At 46.2% G+C, this 16,374-nt stretch overlaps 1 protein-coding gene across 4 annotated transcripts in view; it reads left to right on the forward strand.

The window, feature by feature from the left end:
- Nucleotides 1-16,374, forward strand: part of SYNE2 (spectrin repeat containing nuclear envelope protein 2) — a 233,425-nt gene that overhangs the window by 159,375 nt on the left and 57,676 nt on the right. For all 4 annotated transcript variants that reach the window (XM_060271444.1, XM_060271437.1, XM_060271442.1 and 1 more), the window contains exons 74-82: nt 688-858; nt 1,637-1,768; nt 3,454-3,650; nt 4,806-4,938; nt 6,174-6,356; nt 7,453-7,599; nt 8,759-8,935; nt 11,551-11,706; nt 16,082-16,231. In XM_060271444.1, the coding sequence (XP_060127427.1) occupies nt 688-858; nt 1,637-1,768; nt 3,454-3,650; nt 4,806-4,938; nt 6,174-6,356; nt 7,453-7,599; nt 8,759-8,935; nt 11,551-11,706; nt 16,082-16,231 (1,446 nt within the window). The remainder of the gene's footprint in view (nt 1-687; nt 859-1,636; nt 1,769-3,453; nt 3,651-4,805; nt 4,939-6,173; nt 6,357-7,452; nt 7,600-8,758; nt 8,936-11,550; nt 11,707-16,081; nt 16,232-16,374) is intronic.

Genomic DNA, 16,374 nt, shown 5'->3' on the forward strand with positions numbered 1-16,374 from the left:
CATTGCTAAGCCAGAGATTCATTATCTTTGCTCAACCGTATGTTTGCTCTGCATGATCAGTGGATCTGAGGCTCGCAAAAAAATTGTTGTTGTTGTTTAGTCGTTTAGTCGTGTCCGACTCTTCGTGACCCCATGGACCATAGCACGCCAGGCACTCCTGTCTTGCACTGCCTCCCGCAGTTTGGTCAAACTCATGTTCGTAGCTTCGAGAACACTGTCCAACCATCTCGTCCTCTGACGTCCCCTTCTCCTTGTGCCCTCCATCTTTCCCAACATCAGGGTCTTTTCCAGGGAGTCTTCTCATGAGGTGGCCAAAGTATTGGAGCCTCAGCTTCAGGCTCTGTCCTTCCAGTGAGCACTCAGGGCTGATTTCCTTCAGAATGGATAGGTTTGATCTTCTTGCAGTCCATGGGACTCTCAAGAGTCTCCTCCAGCACCATAATTCAGAAGCATCAATTCTTCGGCGATCAGCCTTCTTCGCAAAAAATAAGTGGCTCTAATTTATTTTTTTTAATTACTGGTGGCCAGATCACCTGTCCCCACTAATTTATAATACATTTAATCCTTCAGCACCAGCAACAACAAGAAGGGAGAAAAGTCTCCTATAAGGAAACAGTTGTTTTTTTGTTTCTTTAAAGTGTGAATTCATTGATTTATCCTCAGTGCCGCTTTCCTTTTTAAATCCAGAGCTTTTTCTGCAACAAGGCCCACAGGCAGCTGGTACAGACGTGTTCCGAAAAGGTGGCACCTTCAGCGTTACATGAGAGAGGGAAATCCTGGAGTCAGCTGGTAGAGGAAGACCAATGTTTGGAACAGCAAGCGGTCCAGTACGGAGCCTATTTGGAAAGACTGTTACAGGTAAGGGGATAAAATGAAGTGGGGGGGGGGGAGAGCTGTGGAGTAGAAATACATCTGTACCTTTTATCATATGTAGTGGTCGTGTAAAGAGGTGAAAGCTTTCTGGGTAATGATATATAATGTTGAAATATACATTCTTTAAAAAAACCAGAAGCTTTCCTATTAGGTATAGTTGGTGGAGAAATATACAAGCAGGATAAAACATTGTTTTCATATGCGACAACTGGGGCAAGAATGTTAGTAGCCCAAAGATGGAAGCAAGAAGATTTACCAATGAAAGAAGAGTGGCAGGTGAAATTAATGGACTATGCAGTTTTGGCGAAACTGGCGGGGAAAATCCGGAACCAGCAGGACCAGGCTTTCCAGAAAGATTGGAACTAATTTATTTTATATTTGAAAGACAACTGTAAACAATTAGCATCGCTAGTTGGGCTGCAGGAAGCTTCGTAAGGATAAATTTATTACTTATTGTAGTTAAGCAAGGAATTATATAAGGATAAGATTTAGCAGGAATAAGAAATTCAGGAAAATGCAATGTATGGAGGTTAAGTCTGAAAACCATTATTTGGGGAGGAGGGAAGATACAGGCTCATGGAGCCAAATGTTTTATTTTTGGAAAAAGGTTGTTATGATGTTATGCAAGGAAAATATATGTAAAAACCAATAAAAATTATTAAGAAAAAATAAATACGTCTGTGGTGGACGTGGTTCTTACACAATGGTGTTAGGAAACACCTAAATATAATGTGTTTTGCTAAAAATGCATTCCCTTCCTTAGGACTGGATAGCGTTTGATGATGGCTATGGGTCTTTCTGCCAAAAACTTGAGGCGTTGTCCTCCGCTGTGCCTTCTGTGGGTTTGGTGGAAGAGACAGAAGAAAGTTTGATGGAAAGGACTCAGCTTCTTCAGGTACTTGCCTGCCCCCTGAATCTTGTAACCCACCTTGTGCCTGTTGTCATCAATGGACTGAAACACACTGTCAAATTTCGAGCAACCTCTGGAATCATAGAATCATAGAGTTGGAAGAGACCACAAGGGCCATCCAGTCCAACCCCCTGCCAAGCAGGAAACACCATCAAACCATTCTTGACATATGCCTGTCAAGCCTCTGCTTAAAGACCTCCAAAGAAGGAGACTCCACCACACTCCTTGGTAGCAAATTCCACTGCCGAACAGCTCTTACTGTCAGGAAGTTCTTCCTAATGTTTAGGTGGAATCTTCTTTCTTGAAGTTTGAATCCATTGCTCCGTGTCCGCTTCTCTGGAGCAGCAGAAAACAACCTTTCTCCCTCCTCTATATGACATCCTTTCATATATTTGAACATGGCTATCATATCACCCCTTAACCTTCTCTTCTCCAGGCTAAACATACCCAGCTCCCTAAGCCGTTCCTCATAAGGCATCGTTTGGAAGCCTTTGGCGTGGCCCATGCAGCTGCCCAAACTTCCACATTCCCACTTCCACGTTCGCTGCCTCCCTGCCAGGTCTGCGCTCTTCGAAGCTCGCACACCTTTCTCCCCGTGTAAACCACGCTTGGCGAACTGGGTGGTGTGACTGCGTTGCAGAGGGTGTGTGTTGAGAAGGGACCCTCCCCCACACTGTGCATGTTCGAATGAATAAATGTGTAAACAGTTCCACTTGCCACCAATCCAAGCACCGCCCACCCGCAGTTCTGGCCACGCCCATGGTCATGTGGCCCCTCCCCTGACCCATCAGCCCATGTGACCCTTCTAGCCCTTGGGATTATAGCCGTGCTCTAAGGCAGAGGCTCATTAGGATTTGGGGGCGCATGAGAAAATGGGGCACTGTGCGGACCCAGCTGCGGTTGGCCCCATACTTCCAGGGAGGTTCAATTTCCCAATGTCCAGCAGGAAGCTGGAATGAAGAAGGCACCAGCTCTTTGGAGAGCATGAGGGACATTCAGTGGGCAATGGAAATAAAAGGCTCTCGGGAAGTTGGGAAAATAGGGGGAAATGAGCCATCAATCACCTTTAATGGTTTGAACAAGATGTACCAGAGAGGGCTGGGTGATACAGGAAGGAATCAAAGCCCCTCTCCTTAGGAATATTGGAAGCTACCCTATACAGAATCAGACCATTCATTCATCTAGCTCAGTTTTGTCTACTCTGGGGTAGTGCTGCCCTCTGGATGTTGTTGGACTACAACTCCCATCTTCCTCAGCCAATGTGGCCAATTGTCAGGGAACCATGGGCATTGCAGTCCAACAACCTCCGGAAGGCAGCCTGTTGCAACCTACTGACTGGCAGCAGCTCTCAAAAGTTATCACCCCAAAGAATTGCGTAATTCTAAACGAACTGATTGCTGGCTTCTGTGTTAATGAAGGGAATCTCTCCCAGTCCTAACCAGGAGATGCCAGGGATCTACCACCGAGCTACCACACTCTTCCCTTCATTAACACAGAAGCCAGCAATCAGTTCATTTAGAATTACGCAATTCTTTGGGGTGATAAATATAATTTGTTTCTGCCGTGCTGTTCTTCCTCATCAAAATGAATGGCAAGCCTGAGACTAAAGCCAACAGCCTGTAACTCTGCCTCTCATTATAACTCTGTGTAATCTTTGTGCTCTTTCTTAGCAAATCAAAATGGAAATGGAAGGGGAGCAGGCCGGGTATTGTCAGGTAGTGAAGGAAGGGAAGAACCTGCTGGGGGTCGTGAGCTGTCCTGAATTGCAGGTCCAGATTGAGAAGCTGGAGGACCAGTGGGCCTCTCTTTCCAAAAGAGTTGCCCATGAGCTACAGAGACTGGAGACTTTGCTCAAACTCTTGTCCAGGTAGGTGCGGTACTTTCCTACGTTCCTCAGCCTAGCATTCTACGGTCGCAGTAAGCCCTAAAAACTTGGGGAGTGGGCATTTTACATCATTCTCACCCATAGGCTTCACCTGCCATAAGGAAGACTGCCCAGCTGAAGGAATAACCCATTCCTGGTCCTACTTTGTCCTTGTTGCTATTTGAGAGGGGGGCATTTCCATCACGGCTGCTGCAGAGCAGTCATGGCAGCAGCAAGCAATAGCTCAATGTGTCTGCGTAGGGGACGCTCATATTAACATTCCCCCTAGTGCTTTTATTCCATCTTCACCACCCGTGACATGTGGAGACTGCCATGGTCTTTCGTTTATTCTAACAGTAGCTTGGGTTTGTTTCTTTTATATTTTATTAAGATTTTTATTAAATTTTCTGTTTTACAATTTAAAATACAGTGGTGCCTCGCTTAATGAATGCCCTGCTTAACGAAATTTCCGCTTAACGAAAGGATTTTTTGAGCGGAGGTTGCCTCGCTAGACAAATTCGTTTTATGAAAAATTCGTCTAGCGAATCGCGGTTTCCCATAGGAATGCATTGAAATTCAATTAATGCGTTCCTATGGGCAAAAAAAAATCCAAAAAAATTCCAATGCATTCCTATGGGATTCGCTAGACGAATTTTTCGTTATAAGAAAAGACCCGTGGAACGAATTAAATTCGTCTAGCGAGGCACCACGGTACTCATTTAAACATCCTTAAAATATCAATGACTTCCCTTCTTCTTTTTCCATGGTTCGTTTTACATATCATAGAAATCCCTGCATATTTCACAAAAACTATACCATTCAGTATTCCATTACTGTATTGCATCCATCAAAACTTATTTACACTGCTGAATTTATCTTAATGCTGCCAGCGTTTTCAGCTGTACACAATTATTTTCCATATAGTCAATATAAACGTTTTCCAGTATTCTTTAAACATTTGTTCTTCTTGTTCCCTTATTCTATAGGTTGTGCATATTCTGTCAACTTAAGTTGCCAATCTTCTTTGGTTGGGACCTCGCTCATTTTCCACTTGGGGGCTAACAACACACGGGGCACAGTTGCTGCATGCATAAATAACCTTTTCTGACACCTGGGAATTTCAGTCTGAATTATGCCACCTTTGGTTTGTTTTTGCAGCTACAACAGGGATTCAAAGGAGCTGGAAATCTGGCTGGGGTCTGCTCAGCAGCGCGTTCGTGACTGGAAGGAGCAGTCGCTCAATGCCTCCCAGGACTTGAACACTGTCAGAAACAATATATGCAACTTCATTGTAAGTCAAACAATGTTTTTGTGGCTTACAACTGGATTGATATGCGTAGATTTGTTTGCACTTTTAAAAAGACAAACATTGTCGTGCTGAATCAAGCCAATGTTCCATGTATTTCCATGCTCATTGTTTTCAAATAGCAGCCAACCTACCCCTGAAGGATATTTACTTTCCTTATTGTTCGTTTCCAACACTTAATTGGCATTTCATCTAGGAATTAATCTAATGCTTGTTTTTTGAAGCCATCTTCAAAAACTCAACATTTTCTTTTCCTCTGTCATTCAGTGGCCATGTCCAGACAATCATGTATCAGCCTAATAAGCCCAAATATGAATGAAACTAAGACCCCTGCGAGCAGCTGCTTCTCTCCTCTCTTCATGTGAGCAAGCAAACAAGCCATAAAGTCATTTCCCATTGCATCTTACGTGGTTTTAGAACAAGCCAGGATATGAAAGCTCCTAGTTGACTTCATATCCTGGCTTGTCCCAAGGCCGCTAACCATAGTTTCCCAGTTCACACCCAACAGGAAACTGTGATTAGTTGAAGACGTCTTGTCTTGCTTGCTTGGTGTTAAGGAAGGAGCAGGCCACAGCTCGAGCTCATTGGATGATTTTGAGTTCTGTGTATCAGTCAAGTTTGCATTTTACTGTCCCTCCAGGGTCAGCGTAGCTTACATTGGGTGAGGGTGTGGGGCAACAGTTCCCTGGTGCTTCCATTCATGCAGGAAGTCAATAAAGCAGGGATGCAGCTGAAAAGGACAGGGAAGCAAGGAGCAAGTCCATTCCCACATTCCCATGGCCATCTGATCAACAGCCCAGGGGGAGGAAGTAAAGGCTGGTGCTCTTGGCTCAAAGACCCGGAAAGAAATACCAGGGAATTGGCAGACTGTACACAACAGCACATCTGGCTTCCCCATTTTATCCATACATTTGCCCTGCATGGTAGGCCAAACGGCAAGATGGTGCCAGGCTAAAGGTCACCTAGTAAGAGAAATCGCAGAGCAAGGATTGGTCTCTGTAATTTGGTTCTGACACTGTGAACTACATTGTGGTCATTCTCAGTTTATGGCAGTGTTTTGGGTGAAAAAGAGGGAATAACTTTTCTCAGTTAAAACCGGCTCCATGGTACAATTCATCCAACTGTGGTCAGAGCAGCATCTATTCTTCCCCCTCCCACAGTAAATTTATTTTCTTTCTTTGAAAGTCATGCCCATGTGAAATTGTTTCTCCAACTCCTAGGCATTTTCTACAGAGGTTGATGATAAATCTTCCTTGAAGTCATCAGTCATAAGCACTGGCAATCAGCTCTTGCTTCTTAAGCAATCCGACGCAGCGGTACTGCGGTCAGCTTTAGTGACGTATGACCAGAGATGGGCCGACCTGATCGCTCAGTTGCCAGGCATCCAGGAGAAGTTTCTCCAGGTAAAAAAGCAAATCAGAAGCCCAAACCTCCAGGCCTGAACTACCTCGATAGGCTGCTCTGGGTATTCATTGCAAAGTGCTGAATTATGTGGCCCAATCATTCTTGCATTCAGGGCCTTCTTACCAAAGCAGAATCCAGGTGTTAAATACTACTGTTATTGCAGCCTCCTTAACCTTCTGTATGTGTTACTGATTGCAAGCATTTATATATAACTCAAGGATGCAGTCCATCAAAAAAAAAGTGGGAGGCATGTGTGCTAAAGTCCCACTGAAATAATGTACTGCAAAGAGCCCAATATCTCTCCTTCAGCTTTGACTTGCAGTAATAATCTTGTCCTAAAACTTTTAAATGCACACTCTCTTCCTATACTTGGCCCCCACTTGCCAATTCATGGGGTTTTTAAAAAGTTTGCTCCTACTTCGTTCATTGAGAATGTTGCTAGGCAATCTGAAAGACCATTGCCTACATCCTGATCCCTGCACATAGAAAACTAGCATATTTTGAAGAAGGCTAGGCTATAATCCTTCTCCCTGAAATGCTGGATTTCTATGTGCCGGGAATTTATTTTTTGCTTGTTTGCACGGGGGAGCATTTTGTCTTGTTGGGCCCCTATTGCCGCTTGAAACATACAGTCAGGAAATGGCTAATTCAAGGACTCAGTCCCTCCCACCCTCAATCTGTTCATGCATGCATTGCCTCTATCCACCCCCACGTCCCATTATAAGTAGACCTTGTATCTCAAACCAATCCATTTAGTTTTCTCTAAGTTTTGGTTAAGGGTATTCTACAGTTTAAGAATCCATAACCCTTCCTTGTAAACAGAAAGAGGAAGACAGACCCAGATTGACTGGGGCAACTCAGTCCGATGGATAATAATAATAATAATAATAATAATAATAATAATAATAATAATAATAATAATAATAATAATAATAATTTATTTATACCCCGCCCATCTGGCTGGGCTTCCCGTGCCACTCTGGGTGGCTTTCAACAAACATTAAAATACATGGGGCATTAAATAAATAAAATAAAAATAAAATAAAATGGGGCATTAAGTATTACTGTTGTTGTTGTTGCATAATTTCTGACCAGCTTCAGGTGGCAAAGCTGCCGTCTCATGAGGCAATCGCAGAATTAATGGACCAGATGAACCAGATTGAGCAAAAAAGAAGATCTGAAGCTACTGTGAATGCTCAGAGTCCCACATGCCAAGTGAAAGGCCTTCTTAAGAAGTACAAGGTGAGTAGGGCACTAAAGAATGAGAGTCCTAGAAGCTGATTCACTTTGCCAGACAAGAATACAAGAATCCAAATTGGGAATCGCATCTGCCTGGTGTGGCCTCTTCCAGTCACCCTATAATTGGGGTCTGAGCCCTGTAATGAGCACGAGAGCTTTGCTGAACCCCTGGGGTGAAAGGTGCCTTGCATTTTATGAATACAGTGGTACCTCGCAAGACGAATTTAATTCGTTCTGCGAGTCAATTCATTTTGCGAAAAATTCGTCTTGCGAATCGCGGTTTCCCATAGGAATGCATTGAAATTTCTTTCTTTTTTTGCCCATAGAAATGCATTAATTAAATTTCAATGCATTCCTATGGGAAACCGTGATTCACAAAACGGTTTTTTCGCAAAACGAATTCGTCTTGCGAGTCACCATCAGATCGCAAGACGCATTCGTCTTGCGGAAAATTCATCTTGCAGGGCATTCGTCTTGCGAGGTACCACTGTAAAGGCCACTGCACAAGGGTACCTTGCTTTCTTCCAACTGTGGCATCTCCCTGCTTTTGCCTTTTTCAAACCGCCACCTCCGCCTGGGACCTTCTGCATTCAGAGCGCATGCTCTGCCGCTAAGCTGCACCTCTTCCATCTAGTGCTGTGCCACTTTTTGCCCAGAAATGCTTTTGCAATGGGTCTCCTACCGCCCACCCAACTTACTTCACAGGTGCCACACGAGGCTCTTCAACGGTCCACCACCACGGTCCACGAAAGCTCATACCAATGACAAACTTAGTTGGTCTCTAAGGTTCTACTGGAAGTAATTTTTTTTATTTTGTTTGGTCCACCACTCGTAAGTGCATTTGGTAGCAGTAACATTCCATCACAGCAGAGCAGCCCTAAATGCACATTAAGTGTGCAGTACGATAGATTCTCATGCATATAAAAGCCAAGAAGAAAATGCCAACTTTGCCCAGATAGATTAGTGAGCTAGCAAGTGCATTAACCTACAAGCCCACACTTTTAAAGCATTAACAAAGGACAAACATTCACAGAGATTATGGGTCATCATAGTTCCTCTATGCATTAACACCATTTCAAATGCCATAAAAGTAAGTGGTAATGGCGTTTTCTGCGGTGGAAAATGCCTTTTTTTTTTGACAGGGTTGTGTTTACTTTTCTAGGAATACGAGATGGAAATGAACTTCAAACAGGGGGTAGTAGATTATGTTAACCAGTCGCTGCTGCAGATGACAACATGCGATGTCAAGAACAAGCGTTACGAGAGGACGGTGTTCGCAGAGCGTCTCGGTGAAATGAATCTGCAGTGGCACCGGTTGAGAGGCTCTCTGAGCGGAAAGGTTTGTTCATCCTTTGCAGTTCTTTTGCACAGAGAACGAGTCCTGTGGATCCAGAGCGGCACATGGAGAAGTCGTAACACAGCTTCCTCTCCACTGCAGCCCCCTGAAACACTGTGAGGCAGGGCCAGCCCTTTCATTAGGCAGTCAAATAGCTGCGTCAGGGAGCAGATTTTGGGGTGTCCTGAAAGGGCAGAAAATAGTTTGTTATTTGTTGTTGTTGTTGTTGTTGTTTAGTCGTGTCCGACTCTTCGTGACCCCATGAAGAGTTTGTTATTTAATGGAAGTTTGTTATTTAATGGGCTCTTATTTGTATTTTGAGGGACCCAGGTGGCGCTGTGGTTAAACCACTGAGCCTAGGGCTTGCTGATCAGAAGGTCGGCGGTTCAAACCCCTGTGACGGGGTGAGCTCCCGTTGCTCGGTCCCAGCTCCTGCCAACCTAGCAGTTCGAAAGCACGTCAAAATGCAAGTAGATAAATAGGAACCGCTACAGCGGGAAGGTAAACGGTGTTTCCGTGTGCTGCTCTGGTTCGCCAGAAGCGGCTTTGTCATGCTGGCCACATGACCTGGAAGCTATACGCCGGCTCCCTCGGCCAATAATGCGAGATGAGCGCGCAACCCCAGAGTCGGTCACGACTGGACCTAATGGTCAGGGGTCCCTTTACCTTTACCTTTTATTTGTATTTTACTGGCAGGAAGGGGGGAAAGGTGCTTGTGGGTTTTTCTGCCTCGGGTATGACTTAGCTGGACATGGGTGCACCTGGATTTGAAAATCCTTCAACTGTAGGAACTCTGCCCGCAATTTCACCAAGCCAATCTACACAACAAGCAATATCTCTGCATTTGGAAGATTCCAAAATTTCCAGCTTCCTGCATTCAATTTAGTACATCCGTTGTGAGGAATGATCCCCACATGTGTTGTGGGAATATGGGATGCAAAAACGGTAGATAATCTTTGCATACCTGCCAAGTTCCTCTCTGAAAAATAAGGGACCGGACCGGAAGTAGCATACCGGAAGTAGCGTGGCGGCCATTTTGGAACTGGGCGGAGCATGCTCAGAAGCTACTTTTGATGCTGCTGTGCCCAGTTCCAAAATGGCTGCCGCACCAGAAGTCGCGCTGCAGCCATTTTGGAACTGGGCAGAGCAGCATCAAAAGTCGCTTCTGAGCATGCTCTGCCCACTTCCAAAATGGCCGCCGCACCAGAATAAACCGGGGGAAAACAAAAAAAATCCATTTTTCCGGCTGGGGACAGCCGGAAAAACGGGGGTTTCCCGGGGAAAACAGGAGACTTGGCAGCTATGAATCTTTGGCCGTTTTAAAAGTCTATGTCCAACAGTGCCCCTCCAATGACAGAGGGCACTTAGATCACCGTTTCTCAACCGCTGTTCCGCGGCACACTAGTGTGCTGCGAGACGCTGGCTGGTGTGCCGCGACGTGCCGCGACGAGAAGGGCGATTTGCATTGTCACGTGCCTGGCGGCCGCCAATAATATAGCGCTGCCCCGCTGGAAAGCTATATTTCTCCTCCTCTTTCCCAAAGCTCTGTGCAAACGACACTGACCCGCCGGACGGCTTGTGAAGCCTTATTACAGGAGATTGCAACCAACACAGCAATTGGCAAGTGTTTCTTACAGTCATAATTATAGTCAATATAGGGCGGCACAGAGTTAAATTTTTTAACTTTTTTAATGGTGGTGTGCCGCGTGATTTTTTTCACGGAACAAGTGTGCCGTGGCCAAAAAAAGGTTGAGAAACACTGACTTAGATCCAGTGGAGGCTTCTTCCAGCAGAATGGAGAGGAAGGTGATTTTCCACCTGTCAGGTCCCCTGCTTCTTCCCAAGGTGTTCCAGCTACTGGATGGGGGGGGAGGAATGGCTGGGGTGAGGGAGTTTCCTCCCTCTCCACACCATGGTGGAAGCCTCCATTGAACCAAAGTGCAGGGTGGGTTTGATTTAAATCGAATTGATTTAAATCACTGGTTGGTAAGACTTGATTTAAATCTTTTTTTTTACAGAAAGACTCATTCAAGGTGGTATAATCTTCATATTTACAACCAGATGAAGGTTTCATGTTTGGAATAATAAATTTTCAGAGTAGTTTTTGCAGTTGTATCAAAAATTACTGATTTGGTTATACTCTTAGAAATACATAGACAGATAATTATGAAATTATTGTGAGGATTAATAAGTGAACTGTCTATATTTGGACAACTTTTCTGCTGGAGAAAAATAATAATCATTTCCTTAATAACAATTTTAAACAATTTTTTAAACTAAAACACTAACATTATAGCATATGCATCCATGTTTGTTAACTGATTAATAGCCTTTGGACTATAATGTTACTTAAATAGAAAACAATGTTTGGAAAGATTTTTCCTCCAAAAGCATTTTATTTAAAAAATCCAATTTAAATTTTAAAAAATACAATTAAAATTTTTAAAAATCCAATTTAAATTTTAAAAATCTGATTTTTTTTTTAATCCTTGATTTTTATCCACCCTGCCAAAGTGCCTTCCATCAGCAGAGAGGAGACACTTGGGCAAAACCCCAGATGCCTTTCTGTCTTCTAAGAATCAAATCATCCTTAAATTTCCATGCTGGAATCTTTGCAGATAAAGGAGCTGGAGCACATTTTGGAATCCGCAGATGAAAAGGAGAGCAGAGCCCAGTCCCTGGGCAGCTGGCTGGAAGCACAAAGCAGAAGGCTCAAGCAAGCAGGGAAGCCAGCAAGTTCCATTCTTGCCCAGGACACGGCACAAGACTGCAAGGTTAAACATTTGTTCTCGTTATTGCATTTGGGAATTTCAGATTCACATGATTTATTGCGCCTGACCCTTAAAAAATCCCAATTTCCTTCCAAACTGCTCAGGGCAATGTATATGGTTCTTCCTCTCCTCTGCCCATGCTATTTTCACAACAGCCCTGTGAGGTAGGTTGGGCTGAGATCATAGTGACTAGCCCAAGGTCAATGAGTTTCATGACTGGGTGGGGATGCAAGCTCAGATTTCTGTGTTCCAATCCGCACTGGGTAGACTTGGTTCAGAAAGATGGCTTATAAATCAATATTCTTGTTGCTGTCGAATAATAAGTAATAATCACCCTGAAGACTGGTTGCAACGGGTTGTTGGATTTTTTAGTTTTGAGGAATGTTGAGGAATAATAATTTATTATAATAATTGTATTATTTATACCCTGCCCATCGGGCTGGGCTTCCCCAGCCACTCTGGGTGGCTCCCAACAGAATATTAAAAACACGATAAAACATCAAACATGAAAAACATCCCTAAACAGGGCCACCTTCAGATGTCTTCTAAAAGTCAGAAAGTTGTTTATTTCCTTGGCATCTGATGGGAGCATGTTCCACAGGGCGGGCGCCACCACCAAGAAGGCCCTCTGCCTGGTTCCCTGTAACCTCACTTTGACATGAGGGAACGCTCTCACCACTCACGGGCATCCAATGAAACTGAATGCTGGGAAATTCAAGACAGATAAAAGAAAATCCTCCTTCACACAGCGCCTTGTCGAACTATGGAACTTGCTCCCAGAGGAGGCCAGCGACTTGGATGGCTTAAAAAAGGATTAGGGAAATGGCTTCTAACCATGATGGCTTCTGAATACCAGTTTCTGGGAGCCAGCAAGTCGATCTTGTGCTCTAGTCCTCCTTGTGGGTTTCCCACAGGCATCTGGCTGACCAATCTGAGAACAGGATGCTGGACTAAAAGGGTCCAGCTTGCTTGTTCTTAACTGAGTTCTAAAGGACTTGTCTGCAAGGGCTAAAATGCTCTAAGAGTGCATTTTGGACTGGTCAGCCAGACAAGCCCTTATTATTTTCCAGACAATAAGGGTAAGCCATATTTGCAGTTCCTAGGTACAGTCTTTTGTTTTTGTTTTATTGCCATGGTTACCCCTTTTCTCTCTCGTTGCAAAATAGTGGGTGGTTTTTGCTATTTATTCCCCGCAGTGTTTTTTTACTAAAGCGCTCTGGAGCCTTTTCGCGCACCCCCCCCCCCAAGCTGAGGGACAAGAGGGATTCATTCCAACTCGCCAGCAAGAAGCGTGGTGAATAAATAAAAGGACAGATTGGAACTCTCTCAGAGAGCAGGTACACTCACTACGGGAGAGAGGAAGGGGAAGGGAAAAGTTAAATAAAGCCAGGAAGTATGTTTCCACATCCTTGAAGACAACTCTTAAAAAGAAAAAAGAAAACAAGGGAAATGGGAGAAACTGACTTTTAATTTTCTAGCACTCGTATAGGCTTTACAGGAAAAGAAATGAATAATAAAATGGCCACTGCATTTTACACTAAGCCTATGGCTTCTTTCATATATTCAAAATGAGCAAGGTGTGCTTATTTGCATGATTTATGCTGATGACAGGGAGGAGCAAAGGATTGTTTTTGTTGTTTAGTCGTGTCCGACTCTTCGTGACCCCATGGACCAGAGCACGCCAGGCACTCCTGTCTTCCACTGCCTTGCGCAGTTTGGTCAGACTCATGTTGGTAGCTTCAAGAACACTGTCCAACCATCTACTGTAGTCCTCTGTCACCCCCTTCTCCCTGTGCCCTCAGTCTTTCCCAACATCAGGGTCTTTTCCAGGGAGTCTTCTCTTCTCATGAGGTGGCCAAAGTATTGGAGCCTCAGCTTCAGGATCCGTCCTTCCAGTGAGCACTCAGGGCTGATTTCCTTCAGAATGGATAGGTTTGATCTTCTAGCAGTCCATGGGACTCTCAAGAGTCTCCTCCAGCACCATAATTCAAAAGCATCAATTCTTCAGCGATCAGCCTTCTTTATGGTCCAACTCTCACTTTCATACATCACTACTGGGAAAACCATAGCTTTAACTATATGGACCTTTGTCGGCAAGGTGATGTCTCTGCTTTTTAAGATGCTGTCTAGTTTTGACATTGCTTTTCTCCCAAGAAGCAGGCGTCTTTTAATTTCGTGACTGCTGTCACCATATGCAGTGATCATGGAACCCAAGAAAGCAAAAAAAAGGATTGTAGAAGGCCTCAAAATGCCAACCCCTCCCTCTGCTCAAATGCTGCTGTGCTTTCAAATGCTGCTGGGCAGTGCGTATGGAGGTCTTGGGCTGCCCAGACAACAAGACCCCTCTCTCAGCCTCACTGATGTGGTCCAAAGGAGACCAGAGCAATACATTTGGCACCAGCTTGGCTGCAGGAACTGCTGGAAGGAGGCGAACAAGGCACCTTAGGGACTCCAGTGTGGATTTGTGTAGGGTTTACTCCCTAGCCTTTTCTTCTCCAGCGGAGGTTTTGGGTCAGAGTTTTCTTTCTCGCAGATGGGCAAAGAAAATTGTTTACTGTAGCGAAAACTATGTACTGTATTAAAATGTGTATAGTAGGAGAAATCCCCCCCACCCCAAAAAATTCTATCCCACCTTTCCTCCAAGAAACTCAATCATCATCATCATCTTTTATTATTTACTAGTGTCTTCAGCCCGTTAAATAAACGGGCGCTAGAATGCATGCCGGCTCCTCGATCCGGTGCTCCGCGCAGCGCTGATCAGCGCCGACCCGGCAGGCCGCCAGATCAAGGAAGCGGCCTGCCGGGTCGGCACCCAGCAGCGCTGCACGAAGCACCGGGGGACTGGCGGCGGGGAAGGCAGGCAGGCGCTTGCTCTATTGCCTGCCTGCATTCCCCACTGCCTGTCACACGAAGATCGGCGGGCGCCGCTTGCCGGGGTTTCTCAACCCCGGCAAACAGCGCCCGCTGATCTTCGGCTGTCCCCCGATGCGCTACGGCTCGGGGAAGCAGGCAGGGAGACGCAACAGCCCGCAGCTTCCCGGGCTGTTGCGTCTCCCTGCCTGCTTCCCCAAACTAAAGCGTGCGGGGGACAGAGCCGAATTGCGGCGCGGGGGGGGGGGGGGCTTTTCGCCGTTTGCCTTCCCCAAGCTAAGGGGGAGGCAAACGGCAAAAAGCCCCCGCCACGCCGCAATTCGGCTCCGGGACTGGCTTGGCGGTGGCGGGAAGAAGGGGAGGAATTCCTCCCCTTCTTCCCGCCACCGCCAAGCCAGTCTGCAGTGGGGGCTTTTCGCCGTTTGCCTTCCCCCCCAGGGGGAGGCAAACGGCGAAAAAACCCGCCGCGCCATACTTTGGCTCGGAGACTGGCTTGGCGGCGGCGGGAAGAAGGGGAGGAATTCCTCCCCTTCTTCCCGCCGCCGCCAAGCCAGTCCCCGAGCCGAAGTGCGGCGCGGCGGGTGCTTTTTGCCGTTTGCCTCCCCCTTCACTCCGGGAAGTCAAACGGCGAAAAGCCCCCACCGCGCCGCACTTCGGCTTGGGGACTGGCTTGGCGGCGGTGGGAAAAAGAGGAGGAATTCCTCCTCTTCTTCCCGCCGCCGCCAAGCCAAAGCCGGCTTCCCTCGGCGCCCGCTGCCGCTTCGGCCGAGGAAGCGCCGTCCCATGCCGGAGGTGCGCGGCAAGGCTGCCGGGGGGAGCGCTTCTTTCCCCCGCCGCCTCGCCGCGCACCTCCAGCATGAGACTGGGCTTCGGAACGGCGGTTGGCGGAGCGGCGGTTGGCCGTTGTCCCTCCGTCCAATCCCTGTGTCTCTGGGGTACATGCGCAGTACCCCAGGGACACACGGGACAACTGGACGCAGGGACAACTTGGACATTATTATATAGGATACCCTGCCCATCTGGCTGGGTTTCCCCTGGCACTCTGGGCAGCTCCCAACAAAATATTTAAAACACGGTAAAACATGGGATATTCTCCTCCTCGTTTTATCCTCTCAGCAACCCTGTGAGGTAGGTTAGGCCGAGAGACAGTGATTGGTCCAAGATCAGTCAGTTAGTTGCTAGGCTAAGCAAGAATTTGAACCCTAGTCTCCCAGGTCCTAGTCCAGCCCTATGACCATAACATCACAAAGGCTCCCTGGGTTGTCCACAATTGAAGGGTTCCAAAACCAACCAGCCTCCCCAATTTGTGATTTGGTTTTGGGGGATATTTTTGTTGTTCTTGTCTGCTTTGCTTTTGTTTTTTTGTGTTTTTTTAAGCCCTCTGTTCTCTGCTGTCAAAACAGATTTCCTAGCATTGATTTTTAAGAATTAGAGCTGGTGTCTGGTCCTGAAAAATGAATTATGCGCAGAGAAGAACTCTCATACTCTCATGTTTCCTTTTCCCCAGGCACTGGAAAACCAGCTTGCAGTTAAATCTAAGGAGCTGGATCAGCTGAAGCAGAGCTACCCAGTTTTAGGAGGTGGTGCTGAGGGTCCTGTGGGGGCAATGCCGAGAACCAGCAATTTAGATGAAATGAGGACCAGAGTTGCAAGCCAGGTTGATACTTTCCCCTTTTCCCCCTTTGCCTATGTCTAAGATTTGGTGAGGGACCCAGGTGGCGCTGTGGGTTAAATCACAGAGTCTAGGGCTTGCTGATCAGAAGGTCGGCGGTTCGAATCCCTGCAGCGGGGTGAGCTCCC

The sequence above is a fragment of the Zootoca vivipara genome, chromosome 1 (assembly GCF_963506605.1).
Source record: "Zootoca vivipara chromosome 1, rZooViv1.1, whole genome shotgun sequence".
Taxonomy (NCBI): Eukaryota; Metazoa; Chordata; class Lepidosauria; order Squamata; family Lacertidae; genus Zootoca; species Zootoca vivipara.